Genomic DNA, 21501 nt, shown 5'->3' with positions numbered 1-21501 from the left:
GAATACAAATATAGCAGTTCCTCAAATAACGTTGTTTGATTCAACATTGCTTTATCATTATAATACTGACAAGAAGAAAAAAACGATGTCAAAAGCACAAGTTGAAGTGGAGGATCCACATAACAAGACTAAGGCTGAGAGGGTCCTTTGGGAAAATTTAGAAGAGTAAATCTATCTTGGGAAAGAAAAAAGCAACTTGGGATGATGGCTTAGTGCCTAACTATCACATCGTTTTTTATTTTTTTATAAATAAAGATGGGGTCTCGCTTTGTTACTTAAGCTGGTTTCAAATTCCTGGCCTCAATTGCTCCTTCCACCTCTGCTACCTAAAGTACTGGGATTACAGGCATGAGTTACCATGCCCAGGCCCAACTATCACTTCCTAAGCCAGACTTAGGTCTCTAGTCCTTACTAAAAACATTCAGCTAGTCATGGAGCAGCTTCCAACTTAAATTTTTGTGAAGAACTCCTTACTTAGCCTCTTATCTAACATAGTGTCCAGGAAGTCTTTGGAAAGTCAATCATTCAACCACACCTGAGAGTCAAGTAGTAAAAGAACCATTTCAAGATTTTTCTCTTCCCTATCACTTTTCCCAATTAAACCTAGTTGGGAGAAGAATAAGCACTTTATACAAGGGAGTTTGCCCTTTATTATTTATTTGCTATTTTATCTTGGAGGCAATATGCCTTTTACTTTTAAATTCTTGAAAATTAAAAAAAAAATACAAAAAATCCTCAACTTTTACTTATGAGATTTACAGTTCCATAAGCCTCTGAGTTAAGGAGCTGATTATAAAATCTGCTGAAGCTACTCTTTAATTTGGTAAGAATAATACTTTTTTAAAAACTCATTATACTTTTTATTTTAATTTTTAAATTTTTGTGGGAATGCAGTAGGATTATATGTTTATGAAGTACATGAGATATTTTGATATAGGCATACAATACATGGTAACCGTATCAGGTAAAATGGCATATTTACCACCTCAAGTGTTTATTCTTTCTATTACAAAGAATACAATTATATTCTTTTAGTTATTTTTAAATGTACAGTTGACTCATTATTGACTGTAGTTACATTATTGTGCTATCAAATACTCAATCTTATTCATTGTTTCTAACTACTTTTTTTGTATCCATGAAAAATCCATACTTACACCTACAGCCACACTACCCTTCCCAGCCTCTGGCAATGATCAATTCTACTTTCTCTCTCCATGAGTTCAAGTGTTTGAATTTTTAGCTCCCACAAATAAGAGAACATGGAAAGTTTATTTCTGTGCCTGGTGTATTTCACTTAACATAATGGTTTCCAACTCCATCTGTGGTATTGCAAATGACAGTATCTCATGCTTTCTTACAGCTGAATAGTACTCCACTATGTATATATACTACACATTTGTTATCTATTCATCTGCTGATGGACAATTAGGTCACCTTCAAATCTTGGCTATTTGAATAATGGTCAGTAAACCTGGGAGTGCCGATATCTCTTCTATGTACTCATTTCCTTTCCTTTGGGTATATACCTAGCAGTGGAATTGGTGGATAAGACCATATGGTAGCTCGATTTTTAGTTTTTTGAGGAGCCTTCAAACTGTACTCCATAGTGGTTGTACTAATTGAGAATCCCACCAACAGTGTATGAGGGTTCCCCTTTCTCCACATCCTTGTCAGCATTTGTTAATACATGTCTTTTGGATAAAAGCTGTTTTAACTGGGGTGAGATTCCATTTAATTGTAGTTTGGATTTGCATTTCTCTAATGATCAATGATTAGCACTTCTATATAAATCTGTTTTCCATTTGTATGCCTTCTGATAAATGTCTATTCAGATCTTTTGCTCATTTAAAAATTCAGATTATTAGATTTTTTTCCTATGGAGTTTTTTAAGATCCTTATATACTTTGATTATTAATTCCTTGTCAGATGAATAGTTTGCAGATATTTTCTTCCATTCTTTGGGTTATCTATTCATTTTGTAGATTGTTTCCTTTGCTGTGCAGAAGCTTTTTAACATGATGTAATCCCATTTGTCCATTTTTGGTTGGTGGCCTGTGCTTGTGGGGTATTACTCAAGAAATCTTTGCCCAGGCCAATGTTCTAGACAGTTTCCTGGTGTTTCTTTTAGGAGTTTCATAGCCTTGAGGTCTTAGATTTAAGTCCTTCATCCATTTTTATTTGATTTTTGTATATGGCAGGAGATAGTAGTATATTTCCATCCTTTTGCATATTGATATCTAGTTTTTCTGGCATTGTTTATATAAGAAATTGTCCTGTCCCCAGTATAAGTTCTTGATGCCTTTGTTGAAAACGAGTGCCCTGTAAATGTATGGATTTGTTTCTGGATTCACTACTATATTTCATTGGCCTATGTGTCTGATTTTATGATAGTACCATGCTGTTTTGGTTACTGTAGTTCTATTGTATAACTTAAAGTCAGGCAATATGATTTCTGTTGTTTATTTTGCTGAGGATAGCTTTGTCAGTTCTGGGTTTTGTGGTTCTATATTTATTTGAGGATGGTTCTTTCTATTTCTTGAAGAAGAGCATTCACTATCCTCATGGTTTAAACTTGTTGGGTTGAATGTGTCTGAGAATTTTACCATTTCTTCTAGATTTTATTCCAGTTTATTGTCATATAGTTGCTCCAATTACCATTTCTTCTAGATTTTATTCCAGTTTATTGTCATATAGTTGCTCCGAGTACCCTCTAATGATCCTTTGAATTTCTGCTGTGTCATTTGTAATGTCTCCTTTTTCATCTCTGATTTTATATGTTTGGATCTTCTCTCTTTCATAGTCTGGCTGAAGGCTTATCAATTTTTAAAATTTTTTTTTAAACAACTTTTTGTTTTATTGACGTTTTGTGTTGTTTCCTTTATTTCCATTTCATTTATTTATGTACTGATCTTTATTATTTATTTTCTTCTACTGTTTTGGGGTGTTATTTGCTCTTGTTTTTCTAGGTCTTTTTTTTTTTTGAGATGGAGTTTTGCTGTTGTTACCCAGACTGGAGTGCAAATGGCATGATCTCGGCTCACCTCAGCCTCCGCCTTCTGGGTTCAAGCAATTCTCTTGCCTCAGCTTCCTGAGTAGCTGGGACTACAGGCGCGCACCACCATGCCCAGCTAATTTTTGTATTTTTAGTAGAGACAGGGTTTCACCTCGTTGACCATGATGGTCTTGATCTCTTGACCTCGTGATCCACCCGCCTCGGCCTCCCAAAGTGCTGGGATTACAGGGGTGAGCCACTGCACCTGGCCTGTTTTTCTAGGTCTTTAAGAGCTATCATTTTGTTGTTTAAGTTTTCTTACTTTTTGATGTAGGCACTTATAGCCATAAACTTCCTTGTCTGGGTGCAGTGGCACAAACCTGTAATTCCAGCACTTTGGGAAGCCAAGCCAGGTGGATTGCTTGAGTCCAAGAGCTTGATACCAGGCTGAGCAACATGGCAAAACCCTATCTCTACAAACTGCAAAATAATTAACCAGGCATGGTGGTATGTGCCTATTATTCCAGCCATTTGGGAGATTGAGATAAAAGGATAGCTTGAGCTCAGGATGTTGAGGCTGCAGTGAGCCATGATTGTAGTGATTATATCATTGCACTGCAGCCTGGATGACAGCAGGAGCCTGTCTCAACAAACAAACAAACAAATAAAACAAACAGAAAAACCTGTTTTTACTGTATTCCATAGATTTTAGTATGTTGTATTTCTATTATTATTTATTTTAAGAGAATTTTCAAGTTCCTTCTTTATTTCTTCCTTGCCCTACTTGTTATTCAGGAATATACTTTTTAAAAATTTCCATGTGTTTGTATAATTTCCAAAATTTCTGTTAATGCTGATTTGTAGTATGATTACATTGTAGTCAGAGAAGTTATTGACAAAATTTTATTATTTTTGAATTTTTTTAAGGCTTGGTTTTGTGGCCTAACATACAGTCTATCTTTGAAGATGATCCCATGCTGAGGAAAGGAATATGTGTTCTGCAGCCAGTGTTTGAAACATTCTGTAAATATCTATTAGGTCTATTTTATTTATAATGTAGATTAAGTGTGATGTTTTTGTGGATTTTTGTTTGGAGAATCTGTCCAGTGCTAAAAGTGGGGTGCTGAAGTCACCAGCTCTTATTGTGATGGGGTCTCTCTCTTCAGCTCTAATAATATTTGCTTTAAGTATCTGGGTACTGCAGTGTAGGGTGCATATATATTTACAATCATATTTATATATTGAATTGATTTATTATTATTATATAATAAACTCTTGTCTCTTCTTAAGGTTTTTGTCTTGAAATCTATTTTGCCTGATATAAGTAAAGCTACTCCTGCTCTTACTGAGTTTCTATTGTCATGGAATGTCTTTCTCCATCCCTTTCTTATCAGTGTATACATATTTTTATGGTGAAATGTGTTCTTTGTAGGCAGCACATTGTTGGTTTTTTTCCTAAATCTATTCAGCCAGTCTATGTCTTTTAATTGGAGAGTTTAGTTCATTTACATTCAGTGCTATTATTAATAAGTTAAGACCTACATTTACCATTTATTTGTTTTCTGGTTATTGTATGGTTTTCTTTCCTGTCTTCATTTTAATGAAGGTAATATTCTCTGATGGTATGTTTCAATTTCTTGCTTGTTACTTGTTGTGTATTCATTGCATGTTTTTTCATTTGAAGTAACCACGAAGCTTGCAACTATTCTATAACCCATTATTTTAAACTCATGACAACATAACACTGATTGCATAAACAAATAAATAAGCAAAGAGACCACTTACAAAACTACATATTAAATCCCACTTTTTAAACTTTTTGTTGTTTCTATAAATATCTTATTGTACTATGCCTTGAAAAGTTGTAGTTATTATTTTCTATTGGTTCATCTTTTAGTCTTTCTGCTTAATGTATGAGAAGTTTATGCACCACAATTTCAGTTTTATAAAGTTCTATGTTTTTCTGTGTTTTCAGTTAACAGTGAGTTTTTTTATCTTCAGATGATTTCTTTATTTTTTCTTTATTTTTTTTGAGAGAGTCTCAGTCTATCGCCCAGGCTGGAGTGCAGTGACACAATCTCAGCTCACTGCAACCTCTACCTCCAAGGTTCAAGCAGTTCCCTGCCTCAGCCTCCCAAGTAGCTGAGATTACATGTGCCCACCACTATGCCTGGCTACTTTTTTTTTTTTGTATTTTTATTAGAGATGGGGTTTCACCATCTTGGCTAGGCTGGTCTTGAACTTCTGAGCTCGTGATCCACCTGCCTCAGTCTTTCAGGGTGCTGGGATTACAGGCATGAGCCACCATGCCTAGCCTCTTCAGATGATTTCTTATTGCTCATTAACATTCATTTTTTTTTTTTTTTCAGATTAAATACCTCCCTTTAGCATTTCTTGTAGGACATGTCTGGTGTTAATAAAATCCCTCAGCTTGTATTTGTGAAAATTTTATTTTTCCTTCTTGTTTGAAGTATATTTTTACTAAATAGGCTTTTTTAGGGTACATTTTTTCCTTCAACATTTTAAATATGTTATGCCACTTTCTTGTTGCCTGGAAGGTTTCCACTAGAAAGTTTGCTGCTAGACATATTGGAGCTCCATTGTATGTTATTTATTTTTTTATTCATGCTGATTTTACAATAATTTCTTTAACCTTGACCTTTGAAGGATTAATAATTAAATTCCTTGAAATAGTCTTCTTTGGGTATAGTCTGATTAGTGTCCAGTCAACTCCCCTGTGCTGAACTATTGATATCTTCTTCTAGGTTTGGGAAGTGCTGTTATTACCCCTTTGAATAAACTTTCTCCCCTTATCTCTTTACCTCCTCTTCAAGTCCATAACTCTTAGATTTACTTTTTTGAGGCTATTTTCTATATCTTGTAGGCATACTTTATTCTTTTTTATTCTTTTTACTTTTATTTTTTCCGACTGTGTATTTTCAAATAATCCTATTCTCAAGCTCACTAATTCTTTCTTATTCTTGATCCATTCTGCTGATAAAGGATTCTGATGCATTTTTCAGTGTTCCAATTGCATTTTTCAGCTTCAGAATTTCTGCTTGATTTTTTTTAATGTTTTCAGTCTCTTTGTTACATTTATCTGATAGAATTCTAAATTCCTTCTCTGGTACTATCTAGAATTTTCATTAAGTTTCCTCAACACAGCTATTTTGAATTCTCTGCCTAAAATGTCACTTATTTCTGTCTTTCTCAGACTATCCCCCATGCTTTATTTAGTTCGTTTTGTGAGATCATGTTTTCCTGGATAGTGTTGACACTAGTACATATTCTTCAGTATCTGGACATTGAAGAGTTAGATATTTATTTTAGTCTTTTGAGTCTGGGTTTATTTGTACCTCTTCTTTGGAAAGCTTTTCAGATATTTACAGGTACTTGGGAATTGTGATCTAAGTTTTTGAACACTGCTGTCTTATCTGTATTAGGTGGGCACCCCAAACCCAATACTAATGTGTCTCTTGCAGAGTCATAGAAGTCCCACCATGACAGTCTTGAATAAGATCTGGAAGAATTTTCTGGATTACCAGTTGTCTTCTCTTCCCTTTCTTTCAAACAAATGCTGTCTGTCTCTCTGTCTCTTTTTTTCTCTCTCCTGAGCTGCCCAAAACTAAGGGAAGAATGACAAAAGCACCCCTGTGGTTACCATCACTGTGACTCCACTGGGTCAAACCTGAAGCCATCACAGTACTGGGTCTCACCCAAAGCCCACTGTATCTACTACCTGCCTACTACCCATGTCTTCTCAAAACCCTATGGCTTGACAATCACTAGGTCCTTCCATTAAGGGCAGTGAGTTTTCCTGGGCCACAGGCAAGTTCAGAGATACTGTCAGGGAGCCAGGACCTATAGTCAGACACCTTAGGTACCTACTTGATGTTCTATTCTACTGCGGCTTAGCTGGCACCCAAACCACAAGGTGAATTTCTTCCCACTCTTTCCTCTGCTTTCCACAACCAGAGGAGCCCCTCCCCATGGCCACCACCACCACAGGCAAATGGGAATATTGCCATGGTATCACTAATGTTCAATTAGGGCCAAAAGTCAGCTCGTGATGAATGCTGCCAGACTTGGTACTTACCCTCAGGGAAGTGGACTCCTCTCTAGCCAAGGATAGGTTCAGAAAGACAGAATTGTAGTTTTGATTCAGGCTGCCAATCTACAATTTTGTCTACCACAGATTCGGTTTTCACTGTTTGCATACCTGTATCTCTTCCCACCCTACTCCCAATAGCCTTGGTATTTAAGGAGCCTCTAGCTCCTTAAATACCAAGCTATCTCCTAGTCACTTCTCTTTTGAAAATAATACTTCTAGTTATTTGTTTACATATGTCTTCACAGAATAATTACTATAAACAAAACAAAATGGCCAAATGACCATGTTTAGCCAACTCGAGGGAAATTTTCAGACTTTTGACCTCATAACATGAAATTCTGATAATATCACTTTATATCATATATTTAGTTAATTTTCTTGCCTATAGGTAGAGCAAAAATATAGAAACTCGAAACTTTTTTCAAATCGTCTAATAAAATTGATAGTCTGTGAAGATATGACAGGTTTATCCTAATTTCAAGCAAGATGAGATACCACTCTAGCCTGAGAGGAAAAATCAGGGAGGTAACTCAATTTTATCTAATTTAGACTTTTGTAAGTCATACAGCCAAGAGTAATCAAGGGAATCTTACTGTTATTATCCTTTAGGAATCTTCTCACAGGGTGGTTCTCTACTGTTATCTAGTTTATGGATTTACTTTTAGTATAAAGATTAATTCAAATTAAAAATAAGTGGCTAAATTCTCCCTGTTGAAAAGAAAATATTTTTCTTTCCCTCTTTTTCTTAGAGTTTTTGCTTTTTTAAACTTTGTAAGCACTTTCTTCTCTTTTTGAAATGTATATACATTCTTTAAGAGATTAGATAGGACTTTTGTCAGTTCTATGGCCTAGAAGTATCTTTCTTAGGGACCCCAGAGTTAAGTCTTTGCAATGTAAACATCAAGGAAGACAGGTGGTGTGACATGTGTTGTCACAAGTGTATCCTTCCTTGAGGTCTTCTCCAAAGGGACCTGATATATGACTTATGGTACCATGACCCCAAATTCAGGGTATTCTCATTTACTCTAAGGCATGCAATATCTTCTTCCTCAGGATTCAACCTAGTGCCACTATTTGTGTATAGCTGTGCATCTTAATAGACGGCAGCTAAGTAGATGCGAGTAGCATCCCCAGTTCAATTATAAAGGCATCAACCATATCAACATACAGGCATCCCTCTCCCACTGTTTCATTCTTGTCTGCACTCCAAAGTCTTCTCCATTTTATTTGTGTTAGTTTCCTGTTGTTGCATACCAAACAACTACAAGCTTTACAGGCTTTAAATAGCAACCATTTATTTTCTTGGAGTTCTGGCAGATCAGAATTTAAGGCATGGATTAGTTGGGTCTTTCTCTCAAAGCCTCACAGGCTGAAATTAGGCTGAATTTCTTTCTCGAGGTTCTGGGAAGAACTTCCTTTCAGGTTCTATCAGGTTGCCAGCTGAATTCAGTTACTTGTGCCTGTAGGACTGAGATCTCTGCTTTCTTGCTGGCTGTCAGCCAGGGGCCTCTCGCTTCTCCTAGAGGCCTCTTATGTTCCCACCACATGCTTCCTTCATCCTGCAGAGGAGAACCGCCCTGCATGGAAACCCTCTTGCACATCCCATCACTCCAGAAAGACCTCAGTTCCTCCAAGAAGCTCATGTTCATTAAGGTCAAGCTCATAAGAGATAATCTCTTAATCTTAATTTCTACTGATTTGGGATCTTGATTAGATTTAACTAACTTGTTATTGCCACAAATTCTAACACAATCATAGGAATGATATCTCATCACTGGTTTTGTCTACACTCAGGAAGAAGAGATTATATAATAGCAAAGATCCCTGGGGGTGATCTTAGGATTCTGTCTACCACAATTTTATAAAGACACAGTAATTAAAAGAGTATAACAGACTTCTGCTTCTGTCTGCTAGAATAAATGATATCAGACTAATCCTGCCTCCATAAACAATCATAAAATTGCTTTCAGACAGTGGACAACAGGCAGCACAAGACTTTGATTTGTTGAGAAACAGAACACTTAAGGGGGAAGTCCCATGATTTCCTAGTTCTTTGCTGGGGAGAATTTCTCATCAGCTGCACAGAGGGCTAAAGTCCACTTAGAGCTGGGCAGCCCCACGGAGCTGAGAAGGCAGAGATCAGAGTTCAGGGCCGCTGAAGCAACTGCAATCTGCAGGGTAGGGCACCAATGAGAAGACAGCTGTGCAGAGGAGCAGCTCACAAAGTTCATGTGGGGTTCCATTTGCATACTTATCAAGGACTGGAATCTACCTGCACAAGACAAAGACTGACAGATTTAACAGAGGGGTAGCTGCTATAAAATTGTTTGAACCAGAGGTACTTGAAGTAGAGGAGCGTTGGGGAATGGATGATGGAGTTCCTTCCATCCAGGGTGGGAAGACCTCATGCACACTTCATTAGCACCCAGGTATCCAACTGAGACACTAGAATGGCTGTGCTTCAGGAATAAGTATCACACTTCACAATAAGACCTATTCTAGGCCAGCTCTAGTAAAGCCTAAAACCAAACCCTGACAAAATCCACAAAGAAATGGATTGGTGATTGATCCTGCCAAATTAGAGGATCTTGGGAAATACTGTGGGCTTTCCATGAATCCATTGTAATAAACCATAAACCAAGTCTACCCAAAGTGATCTGACAGTAATTTTACTGCCTAGTAGAACAAAATCAATTTACATAGTCAGTGACAGAAGTTAGCCAAGTTGACGTTTACACAAACTACATCTAAGAACCATTAACAAATTACTCTTCTCAAACACGCATAAAACATTCACCAAAATAGACCACATATGCTGAGCCATGCTTAGTATTCTTTGTCTTTTCTCTTTGACAAGTGTATAATGTGCTCAAACTCATAAAATTATATACTTTAATCATGTGTGGTTCTTTGTGTATGTTATATTTCAGTGTATTTGTTAAACAATTTATAATTTTAAAAACTATAATAGCTTGATTCAAAAAATATTTTTTATATTTAAAAAATCCAAAATAGTTCTCTGTATTATCAGGGCAAAAGAGAAAAACCATATGATTACCTTGACATACACAGTAAAAGCATCTGGCAAAATTGAAAACTTTTTTCATGATTAATTAAAAAAAATAACCCACAAAACTCTCAGCAGGATAAGAAGAGAAGGCAACAGTTCCAACCCATTAAGGGCAGATTTTAAAAACCTGCAGGTAACATTATATTGAATGACATAAGATTGAATACTTTTCTGTTAAATCAGAGAAAAAAGTTGTTACTCTTTCAATTTATCATTATATTAAAGACCTAAACCAATGCAATAAAGCAAGAAAAATAAATAAAAGCCTTGAAAAGATTCAAAAGAAAGAATTGAAGCTCTCTTTATTGCAGATAATGACTGTGTATGTTAACATCCTAGAAGTCTACAAAAATCTGCCAAAACTAATAAGTGAGTTTAGTAATATTGCAGAATATAAGCTCAATATAAATAGTCTTTTGTATTTTTGAATATTAGCAATGAGTATTTGGAAAATGAAGTAAAGTGTCATTTAAAGTAATTTCTAAGTACATGATGTGCTTAGAAATAAATTCGACAAAATTTATGTAAGGCCAGTGCACCAAAAACTACAGAAAAATTGCTCTGAGAAATGATAAAAGGACTAAATTAGTCAGGGAGATAAACCTTGTCATGGATCAGAAGAGTTGTTATAGTTAAAAAGTCAGTTCTTCCCAAATTGGTGTCCAGATTCAATGCAATTCTAATAAAAATTCCAACTGGCATTTTGGTAGAAATTTACAAGCTGACTCTGCCATTTATATGGAAATGTCAATGATCAAGAATAATAAAAGAGCAATATTGTAAAAGAACAATGGTGAATGAATTCACTACCTATTTCCAGAAGTACTGCACAGCTATGAAAATCTGCATCATGCTTTTTGTTGAAAACAATAAAAGAACATATATCAGTGAAAGAGAAGACAGAATCCAAAAATAGATCCTCACATATATGTCTAATTAATTAGGATATATGTGTGTGTGTGTGTATATATATATATATATTTTAACTTTTTGAAGGTTTGTATCATTATCTCCAATAGGGAACACAAAAAGAAACCACAATATAGGAGATATTATACTTATTGCCAACAAAGGATTTTTTTTAAGAGTATACATATAATGCAGTCTGGTATGACAAACAGCACAATGAAACCATTTCTCAAAAGACTTGAATAGATACTTCAGAAAAGAAAATACATGAATGGTCAATTAGCAAATAAAAAGATGTTCCACTAGTCATCAGGGAGAGATCATTCAATACAACAATGAGATACCAGTACATACCCATGAGAATAAAAAGGCTGAAAATACCACAGGTTGGTGAGCATATAAAGCAAATGGGTGTCTTATACTTGTGGGAATGAAAAATGATGTGACTCTTTGAAAATCTAATAGTTTCTTAAAGGTTAAACATACATAGATCAGATGGATAGCCATTCCATTTATAGGATTTTACACACTATGTCTGCACAATGATCTGCATGTACGTTTCTGGATCAAACTAAAGGGCGGGCCACTATTTCTTGTGGCCCAGTATTGAGATGCAGGTGAACTGGGGAGAAAGAGAGTTTTTATTTCTGCAGCTGGTTACAGGGAGAAGTCCTGGAAATTATCACCAGACCAACTCAAAATTACAAAGTGTTTTAGAGCTTATGTGCCTTCTAGGCTGTATGTGTATGCGTAAGTGTGCATCCATGTAGACATATAAGTGACTAACTTCTTTTAATCTATAACTAAAGTCTGAGTCCTGAAGACCTTCCTCTGGAGTCTCAGTAAATTTACTTAATCTAAATGGGTCCAGGTGCTGTTGTGATTATCCTTATCTTGTCTCCAGTTAAATATGGAGATTTGGGGAGTTCCTTCAGACCTCCAATAATCTTGTTAGTGGAAGCCTGGGGAGTTTCTCCACACCCCCAATATAATTTGTTTAATCCTAAATGACTCCTGTTAAGAATTCCTTTGTTATTTTGTCATGCTTTAAGGCCAGGAAAAGCCTAGGCAAAACTTTTGGTGGGCATTTCTTACATTCCAGCCTTTGTATAAAGCCACTGTCTTTTTTCTTTTTTCTTTTAATATTTAGCTTACTCACTCAGTTGGTACTCAAACGGTTGTTATGGAAGCCTCTGCTAGTGAGACCTGGCCTGCTACGTGTGGTTGCTCATGATAGTTTCTTCATAATAGCCCAAACCTGGAATGATAGAAATGTCCCATAACAAGAGAATATATGAACAAACATGGTATAGCCACACAAAGGAATACTACTCAGCAATTACAAGGCATTAACTGTTAAAGCAAATACTCATATGGATGGATTTTTAAATTAAGTTGATGCATGAAAGAAGGCGGAAACAAAATGACATAGGTATAATTTCATTCACAGAAAATGGTTACAAATACCTAAAGTGACAGTGGCTCACTGGAGCTGAGGGTTGAAAGCCTGATGGACTGCAAAGGGGTACAAGAGACTTTGGGGCTTATGGAACATCCTCTATCTTGATTGTGGCAGTAGTTCCATTAGTGTATACATTTGTAAACATGGCTTGAGTTACATATTTTAAAGTGGTGCAGTCTCTTGTACCTAAATTACACCTTTATAAAGCTGATTTTATAATCTTAATTTCTGCATACTAACAATTTGCAGCTAGAAAATGAAATTCAAGAAAACATAAAAGGGATTAATATCCAGAATCACTACATGCTTAAGAATACATAGAATGAAGCAGGTACAAGTCTTCTAAAAGCAATTGGTGAGAGAAATTCAAGAAGACTAAATGGAGAAATACATATGTTCATTGACTGGAAGACTCAATTTAGTTAGCATATTACAATACAATTCTGATTAATATTTCTGTAGGAGATTTTAGAGAAATTTAAAAGCTAATTTCAAAATGTATTTGAAAATCAAAGAACCTAGAATAGGCAAGTTGGTCTTGAAGAAGCAATAGGTCGGAGGACTTACTCTGCTAGATTTCAAACCTGATTTTAAAGCTACGGTAATTTCAAAACAATAGGACTGGTGTGAGTATTCATAAATATATCAAAGTCAAAGAATACAGATTCAAATGATATGCCCACATATGTACAGTTACTTACCTTTATTTAGCAGAATCTTTTTTACTCCAGAAAAAATACCCAAATATGCAAAACAAAAAGTTTTCCAACCACACACAAGAGGGGTATGGATAGGGGGAGGTGTCTGTCCATCTAGCCCTGTCCCCCAGCCCATGTGGTTTTGGCAGTAACAAGGGGTGTGGGGTAATAGTGCCAAAATAAAAATGGTGTATGTGTGTATGGGAAGGAAAGGGGTGCAAAGCTATGGGGAGCAGTGGAGGGGAAGCGACAGAAGAGGCCAGCACTGGGAACGCTGAAGGTGGGAGGCCATTTCATGATATTTCTCATTGGTGAAATTGCCAAGGACACCTTCTTTGTCCACCAGTAGGCCTAGCATCTTGGCAGTCATGGCAGCAGTGATACTGGAAGTGGAGGCTCCACCAATGCTCTTGGTAAGAAGGTCCTGGGGCAAGTCCTACAGCAGTGAGTTTGGACCACAGAACATTTCTGCCCCCACAGTGTCGGCCCATTCACAAAAAACCTTGACCAGTCGGAGTCTTGCTCTGTCACCCAGGCTGTAGTTCAGTGGCTCTGCAGTGTGGGTTGCTTTTGTATCTGGAATGTGTCTGACATCCTGAGATCTGGACCCATTTCAGGGAGCTTTGAGAGGAGCCCGAATCATTGATGGAATTGGACGGTGTGTGGAGATGCTTCAGCAGGAGGAAGGTAAGTGGAGAAGCAAGACCAAGTCACAGTGAGTGACAATGAGCATCATCAACCACCCCAACCATGACCTTGATCTTGCCAGGTTCTGCTGGGGGAAGGCAACAACATATCGATGGTGTTATAGCAAGTGTGTGTGTGTGTGTGTGTGTGTGTGTGTGTGTGTGTGTATCTCCAACAATATTCCATAAGAGCTGTTCATGGCCCTCTTCCTTTTTCTTTCAATACATGGCAAAACTAAATGAAAACAACAAAATAGCATCAAGTTTACAAGACTTCCCAAAATATATGGTCACACATGTTTTCGGGGGATATACACAAATGGTTTTGATCACTTGATACCTTGAAAAGAGCTCTTGTGAGACAGAATGATATTGGTAAATGACGAGTATGAAAAAAGTGTTCAGTGACATCAAAGAAACAAATCAACCCACAGATAAAGAGCTTTGCACTTAGGGATGTGAACTGGTGGTAAGAGTAATGAAAAGCCAAGATGCTGCCTCAGTAAGAGAAAAAAAATCAACATAATAATGGGATGCAGCAAGGAGAATGCTGAGCCAGGGGAGAAAATATTTTTAAAAATAAATTATTCATTAACTTTTCAGTAGGTACAGAAAAAAAAAGCAGAACCCAGAAGATATCATGGCAGTCTAAAAGTTTGACATCTTTCATGTGTGGAAAAGCCGTAAGATCTGTTTTAACTTAGAGGAGGTGGGGTGACTTTCTGAAGACCACTAAGAAAATATAACCTTTTGGAAAACTGTCTCTACCTTGATGATTTTATACACACAAGATATGGACGATAAGGAATGTGCTTAGACATATTAAGAAAGAGATGAGTCTACAGCCCTGTCACAAGGGTGTGCAAATACTGAGTGGGACTGCTGAGGAAGTGGTCCTCATCAGTGACTCTCAGGTGAGAGCAGGGGGCCTTGGGTTTCAGCACAGCCTGGACAGTTGGAATGCTGGGCTCTTAAGATTCCATGACACCCCCACCTTCTAATTCTGTTATTGCAACTGCAGACGGTTACCCAGCACTCTGGCTGCTAACCTCCCTCACTCTTGTAGAGTCTGAGCTACAGGCAGTTCCTTTGGCTCTGAGCTCAGGCATCCTAAACGCTGCTTTTGCTGTTAAGGACTCTAAAGTGCCCTGGGGCATTGATCAAGTTCTTCTTAACCGTAAGTCAACCATTCCAGCTGTTGTCTCCCTCAGTGCTGACTAAACCTATTTGACTTCACTAGTTTTTGACCCATGATGTGTTTTGGTTTCTTCTCCCTAGTCCCTATTGTACCTCTTCTTCCACCAACATAGCATGGCAGAATCTGCTGAACATTTATCCAGGGAGAGGGCAGAGATGAACATCTCAGAAATTACCCAGGAATTGCGCTCCCAGCTGGCAGAGAGCCAACAGCAGTTCCAAGACCTCAAAGAGAAATTTCCTGGTCCACCTACTGACTACTGTCTGGCCAAGCAACTGAAGAAATCCAGTAAGTGCTATAGATTCATCATCACAAAAGTGATGAATAAATGCCCGCTTCTCTCTGAGATACTGAATGGTCCCCTCATCTAAATTAATTTAATTCTTTCCTTAGTTCTAGGAAAATAGAAATGGGTATTTTAACTTATTGTGTTAAAGATGGAAAATGGAGGCACAATGTGTTTAGCAACTTTTCCACGTTAGCAGTCCAGTGTGAGGTGGGACTGGAGTTAAAATCCTTACTGGCTCTCACACAGGCACAAAAGCACTTGCTTTCCTCAGCTAGAGGGTGTATCAAGTTTACAAGAATCCTCTCTGTACCCTGTATGATCTTGCAGACAAATAACTTGTAGTCTGTTGGTAAATGTCTGGGACCAAAGAACTGCCATTCAGTTTAAGCTTCTTTGACTCCCAATAGGCAAATCTCTGTTCTGGGGACCCTGGGGGAAACATGGTGACAGTACAGAGTACCTGCTCTTAGGAGAGACTGCTCCTAATGGTAAGTGTGGCGTCTATACGTGAGGGCATCAAAAGCAGCGAGTACCCTGGTGAGAGGAAAGTCCCACTTCCTGGGGCACAGGCTCTTCTTATTCTAAAGTGGAAGAAAGATAACACATTAGACATTATGAAGGTCACAGTGTAGCATGTGGAGTAGGGAGCCTGGGCTGAACTCCTGGGCTCCATCCAAGTTGCCTAGCTTCTCTGTGCCTCAGTTTTCTGTTTTTGTTTGTTTTTTTATCTCTGTGCCTAGAAAAGAGGCATAAAGTGAGACAAGAAAATTAGGTAGTGATGATTAAAGACATTCCCAGAGCTTGATTCTAAATAGCAAGTGCAGAGAATCAGAAAGGGAGAGCTGTGTTTGCCCAGTCTCCATCAGCCAGATTTGTTGTTTCAGGATGTTTTCGTTTGCCCAATATGAGCTGTCTTAAAATGTGAGAGTGCCCTAAGTGGCTGATGGTTAACATTAATAAAGTGTGCTCGGGCCGGGCGCGGTGGCTCACGCCTGTAATCCCAGCACTTTGGGAGGCCGAGGCGGGTGGATCACGAGGTCAAGAGATCGAGACCATCCTGGTCAACATGGTGAAACCCCGTCTCTACTAAAAATACAAAAAATTAGCTGGGTATGGTGGCGCGTACCTGTAATTCCAGCTACTCAGGAGGCTGAGACAGGAGAATTGCCTGAACCCAGGAGGCAGAGATTGCGGTGAGCCAAGATGGCGCCATTGCACTCCAGCCTGGGTAAACAAGAGCGAAACTCCATCTCAAAAAAAAAATAATGAAATGTGCTCTCAGGAAGATGAAAGAGAACACACACAAGGAATGCATTGAGCAACTAGGGAGGCCAAACCCGGTTGAGAGAGGGGCTCCTGGACAAAGACCATGGAGCTGGATGGCACCTGGTGAAGGGCAGGGCCATGGAGGGGCCAGCATGACTCCAGGGAGAGTCTGTTCGAGCACGTGGTGGGAGGCGATGCTGGGTAGGATCATGGGGCAGAAGGGAGAAGGAGCACAGAGGCAGGATGAGGGGGACAGTCACACAGGGGGCAGTGGGGAGGAAGTTTTCAGAAGTGGAGTGGGAACATGGTAAGACCAGGGCTTTGGGGAGATAAAACTGCTAAGACAATTGCTAGAGTGGAGATGGCAGGGTCAGAGAAAGCAGAGAGGGAGGGTGTGTGAAACCAGGCATTACTGATGAGACTGATATGCTGTGCTTTCAGGAAGACAAGAGAATAGATGCAAGGAACAGTTTTAAGAGAACTTAGGAAACCTTAGAGAACGAGGATGTGGAGAAGGGAGGAGAGAGAGGAGCCCCAGCAGCGTGGATCCGGTCCTGCACCCCATCCCTGTCCTGAGCCCGACTTGAACAGGCATGAGGTCATTGGAAGTCTTTCCTTAGTCCACTTTGAGAATGTGCATTCCTCTCCCTGTGGAAATAGAAATTGTTTAGGATGTGTGCTGGAACCCCACTGGAGAGTGGGCAGTGTGAGGACTGTGCCCTGTGTTACCTTCCTACAGAACCACACATGCAGATGTATAGCTCTTGTGGTCTCTGCATTTCTGCGAAGGGACTGGTTTCTCCACTACATTGCCTATGGCTGCTGACACCCATTATTATATGGCAATAGGATGGAGATGTGTGGGTGGGGGTTAAACCATTACAGGCAATGAGAAATTCAAAATGTCCCAGAACCCTGAAAAGTTTGCCTCACTTAGTGTTTGGTCTTTCTCATCGTTCTTTCTCAAAGCCTCATGGCACTAACTCTTGCCCTGTTCTTACACACCTGTGTTGTGGAGAACAGTTCTTCCTCTCCAGTGCTCTGAGGGCTCTCGAGAACTTTCCCTCTAGGCACAGGAAAGAGATTGATAATGACAGACTAATTGTCATGACCTTGTTAGCCAATCCAAAGTTCTCTGGGCTGAAGAAGGGGTTTTTCACTTCAGGGACCCCCCAGCCTGGCATGTGCCATATCAGTGCCCCCAGGCACAGACAGGAAAGGTGACATGATGCATTTACATGGTGTCTGTCTGTGTGGCCTGGGTCACAGGGTGGCTTTACCGAGAGGCAGGGACAGCAGGGATGGGTGTTCTGGGTGTGCTTAACAAAGGGAAAACTGAGATTGTTCCTACGGAAGCCCCTTTTCCTTTCAGCTTCAACCCAGGCCGCCTGTCCCCAAGGGACTTGGAGTGGAGACTTGAGCCACCGCCTGTCAGAGGTGCAGGCTTCACAGACAGCAGGAGCCAACCACCCTGGTGCTGAGTTATCAGCGACTACAGCTTTTATCAAGAGTTCCGCTGTGGGAATCGCTTAGCCAGGAGGGTCCTTTCCTTCACCACCTACAGCGTCACTGTCAATTCTGATTCTGGGAACCAATGGTCCTTTCAAGGTAGGGAAGGAAAGGAGATAGAAAGGTCTAGTCCAGGTGTTGGTGGTCACGGTGCTATGGGTGGAGGAGAGAATGGAGCCTCTCTGTGCTCCCTCAGGGTCAAGTTAAATCCACGATACTCCAACCCAGTGAGGTGAGCAAGAGCCTGGGACTTAGGACAAAATCTGCTCTCAGGTCCTGGGTTTGCCTCTTCCTGGTTGTTCACTCTGGCCAAGGATTTTGTCTTTTTGCTATGCAAATCTCTGTTTTCTCATCTGAGCTACCTAAAAAGTAATATCTACCGGTAATCATTGCTGAGAGTATTAATTATTATAATTTCCAAAGGGCCTGATTCAAAAACAATTCCTCAATAGACCTATAAATACATGTTATCTAATCTATTTGTCTTTCTGCCACGTTTACATTTAGAAAGTGACTTCACAGACTATGTCTTCTCTGAGATAGAGCAGTTGTGAAGCTCTCTGTTCTCTAGAGTCCTGTATTCCTTTCCTTTCTCACACATACTCCTCTGTCAGTTTTCTTCCTCTCCTTCCCCATCCCCCATGAAGCCAATTCTCCACTGTCAGGCACTTTCAGTGACAACCTACGAGGCACATTCAGGAACAGCGTAAATCCTGGACCAACACGCCAGTCTCGACACATCCAGCTCCTCTTTCTCCTTTTTCTTCTCTTTTTGAAACAAAGGGCAATTTTCACATGGAAAGTGTTCACATCTGTCTCTTTTATGAAAATCCATTTAGTTCATCATCTCCACTCACGTCCTCAGCCATGCCCTGTTTCCTTCTCACAGGGATCCACTTCCACTCAGATTTCCTTAAAGCCCTGGATCCTGTTCATTCTCACTGTTCGTCCCAGTGAATATCTCCTCCTGGAGCCCTCGGATGAGGAATATGGGGAGCCCTGTCCTCAGGAGGAGGGAGGGTCACATGAGATATTGAGCACCATTTGGGTCCATGGAGAGGACACCTGGAAGGCTCTCAGTGGGTGTCGGGGATGTGCAGTCCCTTACATATGCCATGTAACTTATTTAAACTGATTTTTTCCCACCAGATTCTTGTTTGCTTTAATATGAATACTTAAAACCCCAGCGAAGACCCAACCCACTGGCTTAGATGCATGCTATCTTGCCCACGTTCCCTGGAGCCCAGAGCCAGAACCAGACTCCCAGTAAGAGCACAGACTGAATGCCTTGTGCCTCATTCATAGTTTCCTTGGCCATTTCTCCCTGTTGTCTAACAGGTCATTTGTTTCTTTGCACACCTTTTCTTTCTCATTCTTCTCATGTTTCTATTTTTTTTTTTCAATTTTAATGGAACAGAATATTGATTATATTGTTACATTAAATATCTCCCAAATCCCTATATATTATTTTTTTATTAGATTAATATCTACAGATATATGCATTTATGTCATTTGTTATGTATATTATGTATATTTGGTGTGTATGCTACATAGTGTTTATATATATGCAATAGATCATATAATGATACAAGTATTGTAAATTCTCCAGGTTTAGTCTTCCACAGTTCTTTTCTTATCAGCTGCTGTAACCTCTGTCTGGTCTCACCTTTGTGTCCCCTGGGCTGCCACATGCCAGGCCCTTCCACCCCCATGTCCTGTTTGGACTCAGCTCTGATTTAACTTTCACTTTTATAATTTCTTCCTTCCCCAAAGCACAGCCTACATACAGTGTCATTCCCTTGCTTTTGCCTTATCTACCCTTAAGCTATTTGTGTCACTTAATCTTTTGTTTCTGGAATATTTTAGTGAATCCGCAGTGCCTTTGCCACCTGGCAAACTTGTCATTACTGAGTAATGTAAGAAAGATCAACAAAAAAGAAAATATTAAAGTCACTCCATTGGCTTCCCCTCCCACTTTGGACTTTCTTGTCCAAGGCCACATTCCTGATTTCATGTCCTTTGAGTGGAAGAGAAAGTCACAGTAAGATCCTGGATGCCAGTGGATGCCATTGGCTGTATTTTATTTTCAGACCTCGTTTTAGCCCCCTCTGTTGGGATGAAGAACCCTCCGCAGCTGGAAGATGATGCACTCAAAGGCTCAGCAGGCAACACACAGGGGCGTCAAGTCACTGGCAACATTCATGCCTCCAGTGTTATGAAACCAAAGAAGATGAAAAGAAAACTCCGATTTGGCAAGTGGATCCATTGGGCTTCATGCTCAGGGTCCAGAGGTAATCACATCTATGGCTCTTAGCTGCACTCACTTTTTATTTCTCTCTGTCTCTGGTGACAGCTCATTCTCCCACTGCTTTTTCTCTTCCATTTATTCTCTCCAGCGGCTGCTTTAACCTCTGTCTGGTCTTACCCCAGTGTCCCATGGGCTCCCACCCTGCCAGGCCCTTTCTATCCATATCTCTTCATTGCTCTCTGAACTCTGCTCTATTCCTTCTTCTGCTGTCTTGACATTCCCTCTCGTGGCCACAGGAGCCGGGCCTCCTTGTCCTCTTCCAAGTACACAGTGTAAGCTGCGGAACACAGGGTTCTTTGCCTGGAACCTGGAATTGCACACTCTCTTAAGAAATTTACCTTTCCTCCCTGTATCCCCAACTCTGTTGTTTCTTTTTGCAGGGAGCATTGCTTCAATACATCATTTACACATAGGTTTTTCTCTTGAGTTGGCTTTGGAGGAACCCAGCTAAGTCAACCCTTACTGTCTCTTGTTCCTCTGAATGAGAAGCGTTAAAGCTGAGCACAGAGAGCCCCACTTACAAAACTAAACTAGAACCTTGGTCACAAGTGGGAGTTTCCTACCAGACTGGAGTCAGGTTTGTCTTCAGCCTCAGATGTGCAGCCTTGTGACATTGTAGATGGCATTTCCAGGGACTCAGTATTCCCACCTCATGGACTCATTTGTGCTGACATTAACTGAATGACATTTATGACATTCAAAAGTACATCCAGAGTACAGGACTTCAAATCTGCATACATCATGAGATATATCATTCTAACCTCTCTCCATTTTATTCTCATTTCCATTTCTACATGTCCAGTTAAGGGCCTAAAATGCAACTCAGATGAATCTTGAGGCCAGGGTATGAGAGCATTTTCTGAATTAACTTTGAGAAAATTGACTTTACGACCTGCTTTATACATACACAAGATGATAGACAAGCATCTGTCTACAGAACAATCTTTGCTTTGGCCCAGTCCAGTTGATAAAAGAAAGATTTTAATGAAGTTTTCAGAGA

The 21501-nt window shown here is 39.4% G+C and overlaps 1 protein-coding gene across 4 annotated transcripts in view; it reads left to right on the top strand.

Moving 5' to 3' along the window:
- Positions 1-21501, top strand: part of LOC103791793 (putative NBPF family member NBPF5) — a 77684-nt gene that overhangs the window by 52908 nt on the left and 3275 nt on the right. For 2 of the 4 annotated variants that reach the window (XR_013532847.1, XR_013532848.1), the window contains 4 exons: positions 13863-15108; positions 15210-15417; positions 18057-18292; positions 20284-20484. Coding sequence is in view for 1 of the 4 variants with exons in the window: in XM_078366367.1 (XP_078222493.1) it covers positions 15243-15417; positions 18057-18217 (336 nt within the window). In the remaining 3 variants the exon portion in view is untranslated. The other 2 variants (XR_013532849.1, XM_078366367.1) reach the window with 2 other exon arrangements.

The sequence above is a fragment of the Callithrix jacchus genome, chromosome 3 (genome assembly GCF_049354715.1).
Source record: "Callithrix jacchus isolate 240 chromosome 3, calJac240_pri, whole genome shotgun sequence".
In the NCBI taxonomy this organism is placed as follows: Eukaryota; Metazoa; Chordata; class Mammalia; order Primates; family Cebidae; genus Callithrix; species Callithrix jacchus.
The sequence above is the reverse complement of the archived record's forward strand: the minus strand, read 5'-3'. Positions and strand labels throughout refer to the sequence as shown.